Below are 17,418 nucleotides of genomic sequence, written 5' to 3' on the forward strand. Positions count from 1 at the left end.
CCCAGCCCAAAGCCTGGACCCCCTCCGATGCCCCAGCCCTGAGCTCTCTCCTGTACCCCAAGCCCCTTATCCCCAGACCCACCTCAGAATCTGCACCCCCAGTCCTGAGCCCCTCAACTCCAGCTGCACCCTAAAGCCCATACCCTCAGCCAGAGCCCGCCCCCCCTCCTGAACCCCAACCATCTCTCAGACCTGGAAGCCTCCCAACCTCAGCATCCCTTGGCCCCACTCCCGCCTCATGAATTTTGTTGTGGGCACCCCTGTGAAGGTGATGTATCCGGCATCACCTCCCTGTTGCACGTCACCTCCCCGTTGGTGCACGTAAGAAAAATCATTCCGCTCCAGGGTGGGAAAAATTAGAGGGAACCCTGCTGTGATAGCCAAGAGGTTAAACTTGAAAGATCTGAATGGTCCTTCCTGACCTTAAACCAGTGTTTCTTAAACTTTTTAAGACCGAGGAACACCAAACAATAATTTTTTTTTTTTGAGGACACCAAGGATTTTTTTGTTGAGGGGGGGAGGGGGAAGTTGAAGGTCGGGAAGAAAAAGGGTCCGGGGGGGGGGGGGGGGCGGGGAGTTATTGAGTGCAAAAAAAAAGTCACCTGCCCCTTTAAGGGAGGCCATTTTGAATTCTGTTGTTCTCCGCAGCACACCTCCTACTGCCTTGCAGCACACCGGTGTGCCACGGAACGGAACACAGTTTAAGAAAAACTGCCTTAAACTGTGAATCGGTAAATGCCAGCAGTGTATTGCTAATAAGGATCAGCCAGGAGCAATGTTCCTTGTAACTTTTTCCATCCATGTGTGGAATAAAATTTATTTACACCAAGGCATGTGCAGATGTGAATCACCAGGACAATCACATTCTGCTGACTGTGGGCAACTGTGGGTGCTCTGCTAATCAGCTGGGTGGCACCTGAATTGCTCCTGGGCAGCTGCCTAAGCACTCAGCTTACAGGAAACCCTGGTCAGGAGTGGTCCAGTATTGAGAATTCTCTCTCCTCCTGGGCACCTTGATGGCTGCTGGCTCTGAGTATTTCACCAGCAGACATTCCCAGGCTCTGTTTGTAAGCTCCCATTCCTTGCTGCTGTCTAACCTTATGTACTAAGGTTGGTTGCATCACGAGAACACGTAATTATGAAATTAGGCAGCCTAATCAGATCTGCAGATAAAGTTCTTTATGGAATAATGTTCTTCCAAATCTGAAATTTTGGACACAGCACAAAGGGAAGAACAAAGACAGCTGCTTGAGCGAGGAGGCGTGGACGAAGCGAGAGGTCACTGCGCTGAGACCCACGGCGTTTGTTCAGGCCTTAATTCCCCTGCTCATGGCGCGTAGGGCGCACGCGTCTGATCTCCTGTTTCCAGAGAGCCTGGTCTCCTGCCAACATTGCAGCCTGCTCGTTATTGAGGCAGGCAAGATTAGAAGCCGGGATATTTTCACAGCAGCCAGGAGGTCTTCTCCATCCAGCTGTTGGTGGCTTGAACCCCTAATGCTCTGCATGCCGGCATGCCTAGCCCCCCAACTAGCATTGAGTCTTTTGGGAAGACATGGAAGGCTGGTGGGGCCACCTGAGTATCTCGTGTGTAAGGTGGCACATGGGCTCTTCCTAGCTCTGCACCTTCCCTGCTGGGTGACCGTGGCCCAGTGACTTCTGATCCTGGTGCCTCTGGTTCCCCTTTTACCTGTTCTCTGTCTTGTCAGTTTCCATGGTAAATTCTTTTGGGCAGGGATGTGGCGTACTGTGTGATGTATAATGCTCAGCCCCCTAGGGGTTGGTGCTTAGAGTGGGGTAGGCTGGACATTCTGAAATAGCTTCTTTGAAACTGAGTTTTGCTTTTGTGAACTATGAACATGAAAGCTGCAGTCAGGGCAGCAGAAGTTTTCTACCATAGCTGGTGTCACAAAACATGGTGAGAAGCAGGCACAGGCGTAAGGTGGGTTTGTGGCTACCCACTAGTCTAGTCTTTGGGAGAGTTTGGGGTCTAGCCTGCTGATACAAGATTTAAGCCCCTGTAATGTTTATGGATGCAACTCCAGTCATCTGAAGAAGTGGGCTGTGCCCATGAAAGCTCATGATACCACCTATTCTACATGTACAAAACACAAAGGCTACGTCTAGACTGGCATGATTTTCCGCAAATGCTTTTACAGAAAAGTTTTCCGTTAAAAGCATTTGCGGAAAAGAGCATCTAGATTGGCACGGACGCTTTTCGGCAAAAAGTGCTTTTGCGGAAAAGCGTCCATGCCAATCTAGACGCGCTTTTCCGCAAAAAAAGCCCCGATCGCCTTTTTTGCGTTTGGGGCTTTTTTGTGCAAAACAAATCTGAGCTGTCTACACTGGCCCTTTGGCGCAAAAGCTTTGCACAAAAGGACTTTTGTCCGAACAGGAGCAGCATAGTATTTCCGCAAGAAGCACTGATTTCTTACATGAGCTCGTCAATGTTCTTGCGGAAATTCAAGTGGCCAGTGTAGACAGCTGGCAAGCTTTTCCGCAACAAAAGCAGCTGCTTTTGTGGAAAAACTTGCCAGTCTAGATACAGCTGTAGTCTATTACGTGCCACCAGACCATTTGTTTTTTAAGTTTATCCTGTACAGACTAACTCGGCTACCCCCTAAAGCTTCAACATTCAGACCTGTTAGGTCTGGTCAATATTTTTCCGCTTTGTTTTTGTGAAAAAGTTTTTAAAAACCCCCAAAAGTTTCTATTTCAAAATGTATTAAACTCAAGAACCATAGAAATGTTTCTGTAACAAATGTTGTTTTATCACTTTTTTCATGGTTTGCACCCCGCAAACTTTCCAAACTACAGAGACACATCTGCCCACCCTCCGTGAGACACAGACAAAGCTGAGTCTATCAAGTCTTTTTGTGCATACCCATCAAGTTAGGACAGCACCTCCTGATAACCCTGAACCCAATCAAAAATTACACAAGGGAAACAAAACAAAACAAAACAAAAAAAAAATGAAAATAATTAAACCATTTTTTTTGGGGGGGGGGGGGGGGGTGAGCAAAGATCTTGTTTCCAGGTAACATTGGAAAAATGGGCCTTCTCATGTGCCTCTTAATATTAAGCATAGAAATTGTAGTGGCAAGTCCTCAGTCAGTTTAGGGCTTACTTAACCCCAACACTTGCAAGACTAGAAAATGCACCCAGTTAGTCATGTTTTCTGGGTGGAGAGGTGAGTAGCTAATTGGCTTCTGGCAGACAGGGCAGAGCTAAGCCGGAATAAGAAGATTCAGCTGAAGACGGGTCTGCAGCTTCATTCAGGTTCATTTGGTCTGGTTGGAGATACCCTGAAGGGGTTAGAACAGTGGTTCCCAAACTGTTCAGCATCGTGCCCCCTTTTTGATTTTTGAGAAATCCTCACACACACCCAAAAAAATAGCAAAGAAAAGGAATTGACTGCAAAAAACAGTTGCGGCCCCTTTAATTCCCAGGATCAGTGTTATAAAAAAAAAAAAAAAAAAGTGTGCTGGTACTCCAGGGAAAAGTTGTTGACCAAAAAAAAAAGGTTGCCCTTTTAAGAGCACAGAAGGCATTGCCCTTTTAAGGCAGCCATTTTGAAGGGAGTTCTCCAGGTAAAAGAGGAGTAAAAACGGGACCCTTGTGGTAAGTGGCTGTCTGGAGTGTGTGTTTGTGTGTGGGGGAGATATTTGCAGTGTGCTGAGCTTGTGTTTGTCTGGTTTGTTTGTTTGTTTGTTTGTTTGTTTGAAGGAGCTTCTAAAAGGTTTGAAATCTAGAAGCCTCTGTTAATTGGCTGAGCCTCAGTCAGGGGGAGGGGCTACCAGAGCTATATAAGCCTGTGACTCAGCAACCAGCCAGCTTGCGACCAGGAGCAGCTAACAAGGAGTTTGGAGAGGGAGGTTAGAGGGCACTAGTTACTTCTGTCCTTCTTTAAAACATAACTCTTATAATAATCTATATTCCAGAGATTTAAAAAGAAGCCCAGTTTATACTTAAACTTATTCATTAGAAAAATGGAGACAGAAGCCCAGCAGCAGAGTGGGGGCTATCCTTTTTATTGCATCGAGTGTAACATGTATGATTACCTGCCCTGTGGGTGGGTGGTGTATGTGTGCACCCGTTGCAAGGAGCTCCTGACCCTCAGAGACCAAGTTTGGGCTTTGGAGGCCAGGGTGGCTGAACTGGAGGAGCTAAGGGAGGTAGAGAGAGATGTTGATGAGACTTTCTGGGACACTCCCCATTTTGAAATTAAATGCTAATTACACAAAAATGAGGAGGCTAGTTAAACAGAAATTAAAAGGCACAATGACTAGAGCCAAATCCCTGCAAGCTGCATGGAAACTTTTTAAAGACACCATAATAGAGGCCCAACTTAAATGTATACCCCAAATTAAAAAAACATAGCAAGAGACCTAAAAAAGAGTCACCGTGGCTTAACCACCATGTAAAAGAAACAGTGAGGGACAGAAACAGTGAGGGACAAAAAGGTATCTTTTAAGAAGTTGAAGTCCAATCCTAGTGAGATAAATAGAAAGGAACATAAACACGGTCAAATCAAGGGTAAAAATGTAATAAGAAAAGCAAAAAAAATTGAGGAACAGCTAGCCAAAAACTCAAAAAGAAATAACAAAATGTTTAAGTACATTAGAAGCAGGAAGCCTGCTAAAAAGCCTGTGGGTCCCCTACATGATCGAGATATAAAAGGAGCAATCAAGGACGATAAAGCCATTGCGGAGAAACTAAATGATTTCTTTGCTTCAGTCTTCACGGCTGAGGACATTGGGGAGATTCCCAAATCTGCACCATCCTTTATGGGTGATGAATCTGAGGAACTGTCCCGGATTGAAGTGTCATTAGAGGAGGTTTTGGAACAAATAGAAAAACTTAATGTTAACAAATCTCCGGGACCGGATGGCATTCATCCAAGGGTTCGAAAAGAACTCAGATGGGAAATTGTTGAACTATTATCTGTGGTTTGTAACCGATCCTTTAAATCGGCTTCTGTACCTAATGACTGGAAGGTAGCCAACGTGACACCAATATTTAAAAAGGGCTCTAGAGGAGATCCTGGCAATTACAGACCAGTAAGCCTAACTTCAGTACCGGGCAAATTAGTCGAAACAATAGTAAAGGATAAAATTGTGAGACGTGTAGAAGAACATAATTTGTTGGACAAAAGTCAACATGGTTTCTGTAAAGGGAAATCATGTCTTACTAATCTATTAGAGTTCTTTGAAGGGGTTAACAAACATGCAGACAAGGGGGATCCAGTAGATATAGTATACTTAGATTTTCAGAAAGCCTTTGACAAGGTCCCTCACCAAAGGCTCTTGTGTAAATTACATGGCCATGGGATAAGAGGGAAGGTCCTTTCTTGGATTGAGAACTGGTTAAAAGACAGGAAACAAAGGGTAGGAATAAATGGTAAATTTTCAGATTGGAGAGGGGTAACTAGTGGTGTCCCCCAAGGATCAGTCCTAGGACCAATCCTTTTCAACTTGTTCATAAATGATCTGAAGAAAGGGGTAAACAGTGAGGTGGTGAAGTTTGCAGATGATACAAAGCTGTTTAGGATAGTAAAGACAGAAGCAGACTGTGAGGGACTCCAAAAAGATCTCACCTAACTGAGTGATTGGGCAACAAAATGGCAAATGAAATTTAATGTGGATAAGTGTAAAGTAATGCACATCGGGAAAAATAACCCCAACTATCCATACAGTATGATGGGGGCTAATTTGGCTATGACAAATCAGGAAAGAAATCTTGGAGTTATAGTGGATAGTTCTATGAAAACTTCCACACAGTGTGCAGCGGTGGTCAAAAAGGCAAATAGGATGCTAGGAATTATTAAGAAAGGGATAGAAAATAAGACCCAGAATATCTTACTACCCCTGTATAAAACTATGGTACGCCCACATCTTGAATACTGTGTATGGATGTGGTCTCCTCGCCTCAAAAAAGATATTTTGGCCTTGGAAAGGGTTCAGAAAAGGGCAACTAAAATGATTAGGGGTTTGGAACAGGTCCCATATGAGGACAGGTTAAAGTGACTGGGACTTTTCAGTTTAGAAAAGAGGAGACTGAGGAGGGATATGATAGAGGTCTATAAAATCATGAGTGGTGTGGAGAGGGCAGGTAAAGAAAAGTTATTTATTAGTTCCCATAATAGAAGAACTAGAGGACACCAAATTAAATTAATGGGTAGCAGGTTTAAAACTAATAAATGAAAGTTCTTCTTCACACAGCGTGTAGTCAACCTGTGGAACTCCTTGCCAGAGGAGGCTGCGAAGGCTAGGACTATAACAGAGTTTAAAGAGAAGCTACATAATTTCATGGAGGTTAGGTCCATAAAAGACTATTAGCCAGGGGATAAAATTGGTGTCCCTGGCCTCTGTTCATCAGAGGCTGGAGAAGGATGGCAGGAGACAAATCGCTTGATCATTGTCTTTGGTCCACCCTCTCTGGGGCACCTGGTGCTGGCCACTGTCGGCAGACAGGATACTGGGCTAGATGGACCTTTGGTCTGACCCAGTACGGCCGTTCTTATGTTCTTATGATGGACCAGGCTCTTCCTTGGGGGATGAGGTGATTGATGGGAGGTGGGGGCTGGGTTACATTATGCCCCCTGGAATTTCTTCATGCCCCCCCGGGGGGTGTGCCCCCCAGTTTAGGAACCTATGGGTTAGAACTTTGTGACCTGCCCAGTGGACTGAGCCAGGGAAGCTCTGGAGCCAAGGATACCAGTGATATTAGGCCTGGGTTGAAGGGGGTGCACCAAAGGTGAGCGTGTCCTGCCACCAGCTCCATTGTGCTAGGGGCTGTACATACTTATTGTAGATACCTGTGCTCTTCCCCAGAAGCTCCCAGCATGAGCTGAGAGGTGACCGGCAGGTAAGACAAACAGGGTTACAAAAGTAGGACGTTTCAGCACAAACTGGCTGTGAGCACTGGACTGGGTCTCAAGGGATTTGGACTCATCTCCTGGTGCTGCCACCAATTGCCTCTGGTGCAGCAGGCAAGTCACTGAGCTGCTCTGTGACTCTGTTTTCCCACCTAGGCTATGGGAATAATGGCACTTCCTTGCCTCTTGGGAGTGTATGAGGTGCTTGGACTGAGCGGGGATGGGGGCATGAGAACCTCAATAGAATGATTTGGGTTTTAGCAAATAATGATTAAGTGGATTTGCCTGTCTCCCAATTGTCTTGTGGGAGCGACACTCTTTTGTGGCTCATCCAGTTGGATTGCCAGCCAGAGACCACTAAGGACTTGGTTTGAGCTGCAGAGCATGCAGGCAAATGCAGCCAAGCTGATCCCTGGACGCAGGAAATCCCACAAAAAAATTAGTTCCCCTCTCGAACTTGGCCACCGTTTAGCAGATGCAATCAAAACAACCCACGCCCTTTGAACTGCTCTAAATCAACGGGGCCTGTAAGATTTCAAGGGCCCAGACTTAAATGGAAAGTTGTTTCCTTTTTGTAGGATTTAAATTCCTTGACATCAGTCTGGGTAGAACTGACCTGGCTTATGTATTATTAAAAATAACTTCTCCCAGCTGTGTGCCTTTGCCATATTAGAGCATTGTCGCAGCCTTGGGTTGGAGGACAGGAAAATCTCGCTGGCTACCGTTTGGGACATGTCTGTCATCCTGGTCTTTAGTGTCAACTGACTTGGTCTTGGCCAATCTCTGGCACGGAAAGAGTCTTTTGAGGAGCTCCTGCTGCTAGAAACATTAGTAAAATGGAGAACACATGGAGCTGCACGTCGGGAGTGAACGGGCGGGCGAATTCCTGATCACTTCCTCCGTAATGAGCTAGCTCAGTTCATGGGGTCATAGATTTTTCAAGCCAGAAGGGTTTACTGGTCATGTTCCTGGCTAGTGCTGGTCAGCAAACTTTACCCCATTACTTCTGCCTGGAGCCTCGTCACTCGTCTGACTACAGCTCTAGCGAGGCAGCCAGTTTCGAGGGGCTGCCTTCGTGAGATGGAGAATCCATCACTTGGGTGAGGGCACAAGCCTGGGACCTGGGTTCGAGGCCCTGGTCTGCTGCGGATTTCTGCTGTGACCTTGTAATTGTGGCTGAAATCCTGGGCCCTGTTGAAGTGGACTAGGCTGGGTGCACCATGCTCTGGCCAAGGCTCTGCCCCTTCCAGCAGGTGGAGCTGCCTTGCCCCCCAGCCTGCGGTGACTGATAGGTCCCCTGCTAGGGTGACCATATTACCCTATGCCAAATATGGGACACCAAGGTGGAGGAGCCTGCTGGTGCTTGGGCCTGGAGTCCTGAGTGCTGGCAGATCCCCCTGCATGGAGAACACAGGTAACTTGCCCATTTTTTTTAAGTCAGGGCACCAGGAGACGGGCTTAAATAAGGGACCGTCCTGGTAAAAACAGGACGGATGGTCGCCCTACCTCTGCTGTAAGTGGGGCCCTACCAAATGTGGGGACCATTTTGGTCCATTTCACAGGCTGAGGGATTTCAACCGGTTTCAGGGTTTGGGATGCTCCCAGCTGCACCGTGATGGGTTTGTACCTGCAGGGTGCCTGACCCCAGAGAGGCTGTGCGAGTGTGGGGTGTGTGTGCAAAGCTGTTGTCGGAGCGGCACACTGGAAACATCAGGCCAGGAAAGGGCGCAGAGTCCCGTGCGAAAGCGGGTGGGGTTCAGGGGTTCAGCTTGGGTGAGTCTGCAAAACGGGGCTGGAAGAACCGGTTCTGCGGCTCTGCTTCCACTTGCGCCGGTGGGACCCTCTGAGCAGCCCACCGCCTGTATTTTGATTGTGACCGATATGAAGGGCGAGGGGGTAACTTGAGCGCCCCATCTGCACAAAGACCCCCAACCCTTACCCAGACAGATAATGGGCTACTTGCCTGCTTAATGCTTCCTTGTAGAGACAGAGCGTTCGTAGGGGCATCCCCTATTCACTGAGCAGGTTATGGGGTGGGGGGGTAGGGGGCAGCCATAGGCCATTGATAGGGGCCAGCAGTCATAACTCTCCCATGGGAGCGCAGAGGAAGCAGGATGGCTTGGGACTCAGAAGTGTATCTCTGAGTCACGGTGCCTGCTACAATGCAATATTCATGCTCCACCCCTGGCACAGGGGTGCCCTAAGATGTCAGCAGAAGGGGTGAGCCGGTGCAGTGCAGGCTTTGACCACTAGGGGGAGGGAGCCGGAAAGGAAAGCCAGGAGAGAGCTACAGGAGGAGTGGCAGTCAGGTGAGTTTGGTGCATGATGCTTCCATTTCAGCACTGCTGGTTGTTTGGTAAAGTCCCACGCTGGCAGGCCCTTTGGCTTCAGGAGGTGCTGGCTGCCAGGAAAGAGAGCAGGGGACACAGCACAAGTTCAAGTCAGTGTACGCCAGCGTTAGCCACAGATTTCTGACCTTCTAAGAGGCTGCAGGTTCCGCTCTGTGTTGGGTCAGTTTGGTTTTTTAGGCGGGTGGGTGTCTGCAGTACGAAGACATCAGCCAATGGATGGTTCGCTTAGCCCCACCTTTCCAGCATGCCAGAGAGAAAGCTGCAGCTGCCGCCACCCCTCCCGGCTTTCTCCCTCCTTGCTTCCATCACAAGCTGGGCTTGCTAAGGTAATACCATAATCACCGCCACTCTAAGCAACACACACCTGAACAGGGACGGCTTCTCGCCTGAGCGTCAAACTTCAACGATTTCTGCTGTGGACCTGTTTGCAATGGTGGCAAGAATTTTTAAAACAGGAACAATATATGTCCACCGTGCCTAACTTTTATTGAAAACAAAATAGCCTAGGAGCAGAAATCAAGACCCTCCAAACATATATAGGCGTAACTTTATGCATGACATCAGCAAGTAGGCATGTATGACTTGCCAAACTGGACCAGAACCAAGCCTGGAATAGGATCGCTGACATTGGGCAGCATGAAAGGAAGGTGTAAGAACCCACAGTTGCACATGTGGGATAGATAAGCCCCTACATTCAGTCTCATTCTGATCTCTAATAGTTAGAGATTGGTTTAAACCTTGAGGCATGACTCTGGATATTCTTAGTATCTATAAGCGTCCACTTCCTTTAAAATACTGGTAAATGTGTGAGGTCAATGACTTCCTGTAGCAGTGAGTTCCACCGTTTAATGCTCACACATTTTGTGAAATGGTATGCCCTTTTGTCACTCTTGCATTTCTCTCCTTTTGATCTTGTGTCATTCAACAGGAAAAAGTGTCTCCTTTCTCTAGCCATTTTCCATTATATCCTGTCATTCATCGCCTTTTAAATGTAACATTCCTGATCTTTTCACTCTCCCTTCATAAGGAGGGTTTCCCGGCTCTTGATCATTCTGGCTGCTCTTCTCGGAAGGGTGAGACCAGCACTGCCCTAGTCCAATCTAATTCTCCGCTGCCTTGAATCTTGCAATCAATCATCCGCACCAGTGCAAAAAGCTACCAAATCACAAGGCGGGTGTTCTAATCCGCACCCGCTGTGCATTGGCCTAAGTGAGTGCTCAAAACACAGGGCTGGACGGGAGAAGCAGGTCAGGGGGAACTAGTTAATTGCCTGCATCAGTGACCTAAAGCCGTTGTAAGACTGGGAGAGGTGAGGCGAGAGACGCAGAGGTGAAAGTGAGCGCGTGTGATCCTGGTGCGCAGCTCCGGCAAAAGGCAGCAGGGAGCTAGTAAAAGAGCTGGTAGGGACCCTGGTTGCAACAGGACAGTACCGGTAAGAAATGTGAAGTTGCTTTCACCGCTGATTTCAGTACAGAAAGCAGCATCCGAGACAAGCTGCTCCTTCTCACTCAGCTGGAGGGTTTCACACTCTCTGTATAGGACACAGCAGCCTGTGTGTGATCTTCCCCCTTCAAGTGGAAAAGGAGGGGGTAACTGAATGGGGGGGAGGTTAGGGGGCTGACCCCAGGTAAGCATCTTGCCACCCAATTTGAGCCTTCATCTATTTCCAAAAAAGTCTGCCTCGCCGTCAGAGGCGAGTCCTGGCACGGGTGGGGGGAGAAAGCGGCTGGGGGCGGACTCGGCTGCCCCTGCTTTGCAGAAGGCTTTTACGCTTTTGCATTGCCCTGGAAGGTGGGGCGGGCGCCTCCCGGCCGGGCACAGATGGCAGGAGGGAATGGCCCGGCGTGTCCCGGTAAGCCACCTTGCTGCGGCTCAGAGTCCGCTAAGCCCGACGCCAGTTGCTAGCAGGGCCCGGACAGAGCCGTGCGCTCCAGGCGGGGAGCTGCCCCCGGTCCCGTTACGGGCACGGAGCTAACCCCACGCGACGCTTCCTCTGCTTCGCCTGCCCCGGCTCCGCCCCGAGCCCCGCCAACCCCTGGGGCAGGGAGTAACCCGACCCTGGGAGGAGCCGGCCCCGAACCCGCCACCCGGAGGCCTCCCCGCCGCGCCGGGCTCCGCCCCGGCCCGGCTCCTCCCTTCGCATCTTCTGCCGAGCCGGGAGAAGTAGCCAGACCGTCCCCAGCTCGCCCCCTCCTCCTCCGTGCCCCGCGCAGGCACCGCGCCGAGGGCGCAGCCGGGCAGGTGCGGGACTGGGCGGCCGAGCCAGCGGGGAGCTGTCCGGAGCTACTGCGGCTAGAGGGGCTGAGCCGGGCGCGGGGGATGGCAGCTGCCCGGCTCCTAGGCGCGGCCCCCGGGCAGAGCTAAGCCGGTCCCGGGCAGGGGCTGGGTGGCGCCGCGGGGGCAGCCCAGGGCACAGCGCCGGGAGGGAGAGGCAGCCACGTGCGCGGTGTTTGGGGGGCAGCGGCCCGGGGCGAGACGCCGCCTGCGCCCGGGCCGGAGCCGCGGCCGCCATGGGACTGCTCGGGGAGGATGCGCTGGACCCGAGCCGGAGCCCGCCAGCTGCCCCAGCCCGGCGCGAGGAGCTAATCGGCCTGGCGCTGCCTGGATGGAGGGCGCGGACCCGGCGGATCTGACCCGTCGCTTCATGGCTGGGGAGCCGAGAGGTTTCTCTCCCCGGGGACCCCGCCGGAGGCGCAACCGAGGAGTCTGGATTGGCCGGGCTTAAAGGTAGGGACGGCCAGCCCCAGTCCGCGGAGGCAGCGCGGGAGCGCGCAGGCTGCAGCGGGTAACCCCCAGGAAAGCCCAGGGTGGCTCAGCCCCTGGACAGTCTGTGGGTGGATTGACCCAGCCCTGTGTGGTTAGGCTGCTTCTCATGCCCCCCCTTGGATCACTAGCCACTGGGATTCCTAGCCCGCTTTCCCGGCGCGTTTCAGGGAGGGGAGTCCTGGCGCGCAGGCTGGTAGCCCCGAAGTTGCTGCTGCTTTTAAACACGCCTGAAATCAAACCTTCCGCTCCGGTCGCTTTGCCGAGGTGGGTTCCCTGCTGCGTCTTTTGCACGTCAGATTTCCAGCTGGCTGTACAATGTGTTCGGTGCATTGGAAGGGGCAAGGAGGGTTGTCCTGGGATCACTAACCCCTGGGTGAGCAGGGAGTGACCCAGAGGAAGGCTGGTCCGGGGGAAACTCCTGGCTGCTTTCCATGTTTTTATAGGGGGGGGGGGATGTTGTCCCTGATCAAATCTTTGCTGGAGCCTAAGAGCGCAGCAGCAAAAACAATCGCAACTTGTTCCTGTCCGCGCACATGCCTGAGCCTGGCCCCTTTCCTTGTGCTCAGTGGCACCCCAGGAGTCCCGTTCCGGTAGAAGCTCAGAGTTACGCACCCCGCGGGAACCGAGGCTCTGGAGAACCCCGAAGCGTCCGTAACGCGGAACCGAACATTGCGGTGGCTCGGTGCTGTGCTGTGTTTGGGGGGGGGTCTTTGCTGCCGACGGTTTGCGTACTCCTGGTTCCAGATCAGGTGTGTGGTGAGTGGTTGGTTGCTAAGCGGGTGTGGGGCACTCTGAGGGTTTTGCCCCTTCGTGTGACCTTGGGGCAGAGGAGGGATGGGATGGGGGAATTTCTGGCTGCTTTCCATGGTTTTATAGAGAGGGTGGGAGGTGTTGTCCCTGATCAAATCTTTGTTTTGCTTCTGCTCTCTCAGAATTTAGCAATCACAACTTGCTCCTGTAGGAGCACATGCCTAAGGGCTGAACTGGGACAACCAGCCTGATTGATCGTTGCTTGAGCCTAAGAGAGCAGAAGCAAATCTACTTGGACCCTCTGACGGGGCCAGAGAGCCCCATCCTCCCTCCTGCACTTGTGGTTTTAGGAGATGCCGACTTCAGTGGAACTTGCTCCACAGCTTTGAAAGCCAGACCTTCGTCTTTGCTGAGTCTCTGCTTCTCTGTCTGTAAAATGGGGCTAGTAGGACCCAACTTGCAGGCCGGACCTGGTTCCTAACGAGTCACTGGAGCATTCTGTAGCTAGCAGCAGGGAAGTTGTAGCAGCAGCCGGTTTCAGGAGGGCTGCTATTCAGGAGAGGGTAGAGCTGGAGGCCCTTGCTCATGCAAACTCCTGTGCACTTCTGTTGAGAAGTCTGCCCTGGACTAAGGGCTGGGAAGGAACTCAGCACATGGTCCCCTGGGTCTCCAACCAGCGGGTAGTATTCTAGCCTGGTCGGTGTGGGTGTCTGAGAGCACCTGGTGGGTTTGACATTCCCAACCCCTCTACAGAGTGATCCCAGCAGAATGAAATGAGCGAGTCACATTTGGACTGGCTCAGAGCATCTGCTTGTCTAATGAAGGGCTTGATCCTGCGAAACGATGCTCACTGAGAACTGTGTCTGTGGTCCCCTAATATGGGAGGGCCAGGGCCTGATTCATAAAATTGTAAGTCTGGAAGGGACCTCAAGAGGCTGTCTAGTCCAGAGCCCGGCATTCACAGAAGGACTCAGAGTTGTTTAGCTCATCCCTGACAGGTGTTTGTCTAACTGTTCTTTAAAATCATTACAAGCAATGATGGAGATTCCGCAACTTTCCTTGGCAATTGATTCCAGTGTGTAACCGCCCTGGCAGTAAGGAAGCGTTTCCTAAGCTCCTGCCTAAACCTCAATTGAAGCCTATTGCCTCTTGTCCTATTCTCAGAGGTTAAGGAGAATAATTTTCCGCTTCTTCTTTGTAAGACCCTTTTAGGCTCTCATGTCCCCTCTCAGTCTTCTCTTTTCCAACCTAAACAAACCCAATTCTTTCAGTCTTCCCTCATAGCTCATGTTTTCTAGACCTTTCATCATTTATATTGCTCTTCTCTGGACTTTTTCCAGTTTGTCCACATCTTTCATGGAAGGTGGCCGCACCCAAAACCAGATGGAATACTCCTAGATGAGGCCTACCCAGCACGGAGTAGAGCTGTTGTCTGTCTTGCAACACTCCTGCGAACACATCCCAGCATGCTGTTTTTTGTGACCGTGTCATGCGGTTGACTCATATTTAGCTTGCAGTCCACTACGATCGCAGATCCCATTTTGCAGTGCTCCTGTCATTTCCCATTTTGTACGTGTGCAATTGATTGTTCCATCTTAAGTGGAGCACTTTGCTTTTGTCCTTATTGAAATTCATCCTATTTACCGCAGACCATTTCTCCAGATCTTTTATAAAATCGTGACAGGTATGGAGAAAGTGAATAAGGAAAAGTTATTTACTTATTCCCATCACATAAGAACTAGGGGTCACCAACTGAAATGAATAGGTAGCATGTTTAAAACAAATATAAGACAGTTCTTCTTCTAATAAAAGAAAGTTCTTCTTCACACAGCGTGTAGTCAACCTGTGGAACTCCTTGCCAGAGCAGGCTGTGAAGGCTAGGACTATAACAGAGTTTAAAGAGAAGCTAGATAATTTCATGGAGGTTAGGTCCATAAAAGACTATTAGCCAGGGGATAGAAGTGGTGTCCCTGGCCTCTGTTTGTTTGTCAGAGGCTGGAGAAGGATGGCAGGAGACAATTCGCTGATCATTGTCTTTGGTCCACCCTCTCTGGGGCACCTGGTGCTGGCCACTGTTGGCAGACAGGCTACTGGGCTAGATGGACCTTTGGTCTGATCCAGTACGGCCGTTCTTATGTTATGTTCTTAAATGCAAGGAAGTTTTTCTTACTCAGTGCACAGTCAACCTGTGGAACTCCTTGCCAGAGGATGTTGTAAAGACCAGGACTTTAACAGAGTTCCAAAAAGAACTAGATGCATTCATGGAGGTTAGGTCCATCAATACTTATTAGCCAGGATGGGCAGGGATGTTGTCCCTAGCCTCTGTTTGTCAGAGGCTGGAAATGGGTGACAGAGTATGGATCACTTGATGACTATCTGTTCTGTTCATTCCTTCTGGGGCACCTGGCATTGGCCACTGTCGGAAGACAGGACCGAGGCTATATGGACCTTTGGCCAGACCCAGCATGGCCGTTCTTATGTTCTATATTTGAATTTTAATCCTGTCTTCCAAAGCACTTGCAACCTCTCCCAGCTTGGTGTTATAAATGTGCTCTCCCTTCCAGGGCTGGGGAACCTTTTTTCTATTGGGGGCCACTGATCCACAACAAAAATAAGTCGTGGGCCACGCACAATTCTCGGCCAATGAGAGGTGCGGGAGCAAGGCAGCGTTCACAGCCCCGGAACTTCCCTATTCCCTCCCTCATCATCCCTGCGCCGAAGGGCCACAGGGAGCCAAGACTCCCCCCCCCCCCCCAGCAGGGAGAGCTGGTGTTCCCAGTTCAAGCACCACAGGGGGGACACCGACACTTAGGGCTTCCAGCCCTGGGCAAGTCTCAGTGCTGTGGGCTGGTCCAAATTAAGCCGGGGGCAGGAGTTTTCCCACCCACCCCTGCTCTGTGCTACTATCTAAATCATTGACGATTGAATCGAACCGGATCCTACAACGGCCCGGTGCCCATTTACACTGGGGAGCCTGAATCTGCTTCCTTTCTACACCGGCAGCAATTCACACCCACCTTGTGCAGGTGCCAGTGCAGCGGTGACCGTAACTTACCATGTCCTATTGCAACCCACGTCCCTGCCAGCTCTTTAAAGAGCTCCCTGCTGGCTCTTTTTGCTGCAGCTCAGCCTGCTCTGGCAGGAGCTGCGCGCCAGAGCGTCCCCGCTTGCTTTCGCCTCTGTGTAAATGACCGCATGAGGGTCGGGGCAGCAGGCCTGCCAACGGGGGAAGACAAAGGAGGCAACCACCCTGCACCACCTGGTGATAGAAAAGGGCCTGGAGTGCCTTTAAGACACTGCAGGGAGCGCTCTCCTAGCCCCGTCCACACCCCATCTACCCAAGGCCCTGTCCCTTCTGGGGACGCAGGGCAGCCCCCCGCCCCTTTGCCCAAGGAACTGGCCAGGCTGTCAGCTCCGCTGCAGGACGGTGAAGAATCAGGCTCGTTGTGTTGTGAGTTTTACTGCACAGTGTGTCTAGGATGGGGGGAGGGAGGGGGCGAATGGGAGAGTCACACAAGCTGTGAGTTCTCTCCCTCCCCTTGGGACAGACACTCAGCCCTGCTTTTTTCATCTCCGCTGCACAGGGGCGGATGGGCGGGTGGATGGTTTGAACTCGGCGTGAGTCAGAGGGTTCCCTGTCCCCTCTAGTTTTATTCTGTTCCTTTCGTGTGCTCTGGACCCCTGTACAAACCGACTGCCCTAATCCGGAGGGGCCTCCCTGTTAAGCAAGGAGCAGCGTCCAGGAGATGGAGTAACAAGCGCAGAATCTGATTGCCAGGGCAGCTTCCGTAATCCAGTGCACTCCGTGCCAGTGCCCGCTCCGGCAGGTAGAATGCACCGCAGACTGTGATTGCAGGAGACAGGCAATTTGGTTACTTAACATGGACGGTTAGGAAACGCCACAGGCAGGAGGCACAGGACTGACGTGCAGATCGAGCGCCGATGCGTGTGACTTTACAAGACCTGCTGCCGGGTTGGGCACTTCAGGTTTCAGGGGCCAGCTGATTGAGCGCAGCGGGGTTGAAGTCTGAGGCCCAGATGCTTAGCCGGCGTAAATCCACTTTGGTCCGCTGACTTCATGGAGCGACATCAGACTTACGCCACCTGAAAAACGGCCTCCCAGTCTCCCAATGTAGCAGAGTTAGGCTCGGACGGATGATTTTCTAATGGTTTTCCCAGGGCGAGCCACGGATAGCAATGGCTTTTTCTTGCACCTCCGCCAATGCGCCTCTCCCCTTGAGCAATCTGAGGGTGTGTCTAGACTACAGGGTTTTGTTGACAAAAGGTAGAACGTGGCCGTTTTGTCGACAGCAGTAAACCTCCTTCTATGAGGAATAACACCTTTTTCGACAGAGTTATGTCGAAAAAAGTCCCTATTGCACCCACACTGCTTTTTCAAAAAAGAGCATCTAGACTGTCGAAAAAGCGGCTTGCTTTGTCGACAGAACTGGCTGTAGTCTAGATGCTCTTTTTCGGCAGAGACTTTGTGGACAGTCTCTGTCGACACAGCCTCTGTCGAAAAAAGCCTGTAGTCTAGATGTACCCTGAGTGCCACATGTGTAATGATGGATCATACACGGCCGTGGTCAGGCCCTGTGCAGGCCCAAAACACTTTGTGGCGGAGAAAGTCTTTTTCTTCTGTGTTTGTATAGCATCTAGCGCAGTGGGGTCTTGGTC

General features: G+C 50.9%; 1 protein-coding gene across 6 annotated transcripts in view; it reads left to right on the forward strand.

Annotated features, from left to right (window-relative positions):
* Nucleotides 1-10,360: 10,360 nt before the first annotated feature.
* The window catches only part of NRTN (neurturin), a 122,720-nt gene continuing 115,662 nt past the window's right edge, over nt 10,361-17,418 (forward strand). Inside the window, exon 1 of one of the 6 annotated variants that reach the window (XM_075902999.1) lies at nt 10,361-10,657. Coding sequence is in view for 1 of the 6 variants with exons in the window: in XM_014575603.3 (XP_014431089.2) it covers nt 12,525-12,740 (216 nt within the window). In the remaining 5 variants the exon portion in view is untranslated. The other 5 variants (XM_075902998.1, XM_075903001.1, XM_006127278.4 and 2 more) reach the window with 5 other exon arrangements.

The sequence above is a fragment of the Pelodiscus sinensis genome, chromosome 19 (genome assembly GCF_049634645.1).
Source record: "Pelodiscus sinensis isolate JC-2024 chromosome 19, ASM4963464v1, whole genome shotgun sequence".
NCBI classification, from domain to species: Eukaryota; Metazoa; Chordata; order Testudines; family Trionychidae; genus Pelodiscus; species Pelodiscus sinensis.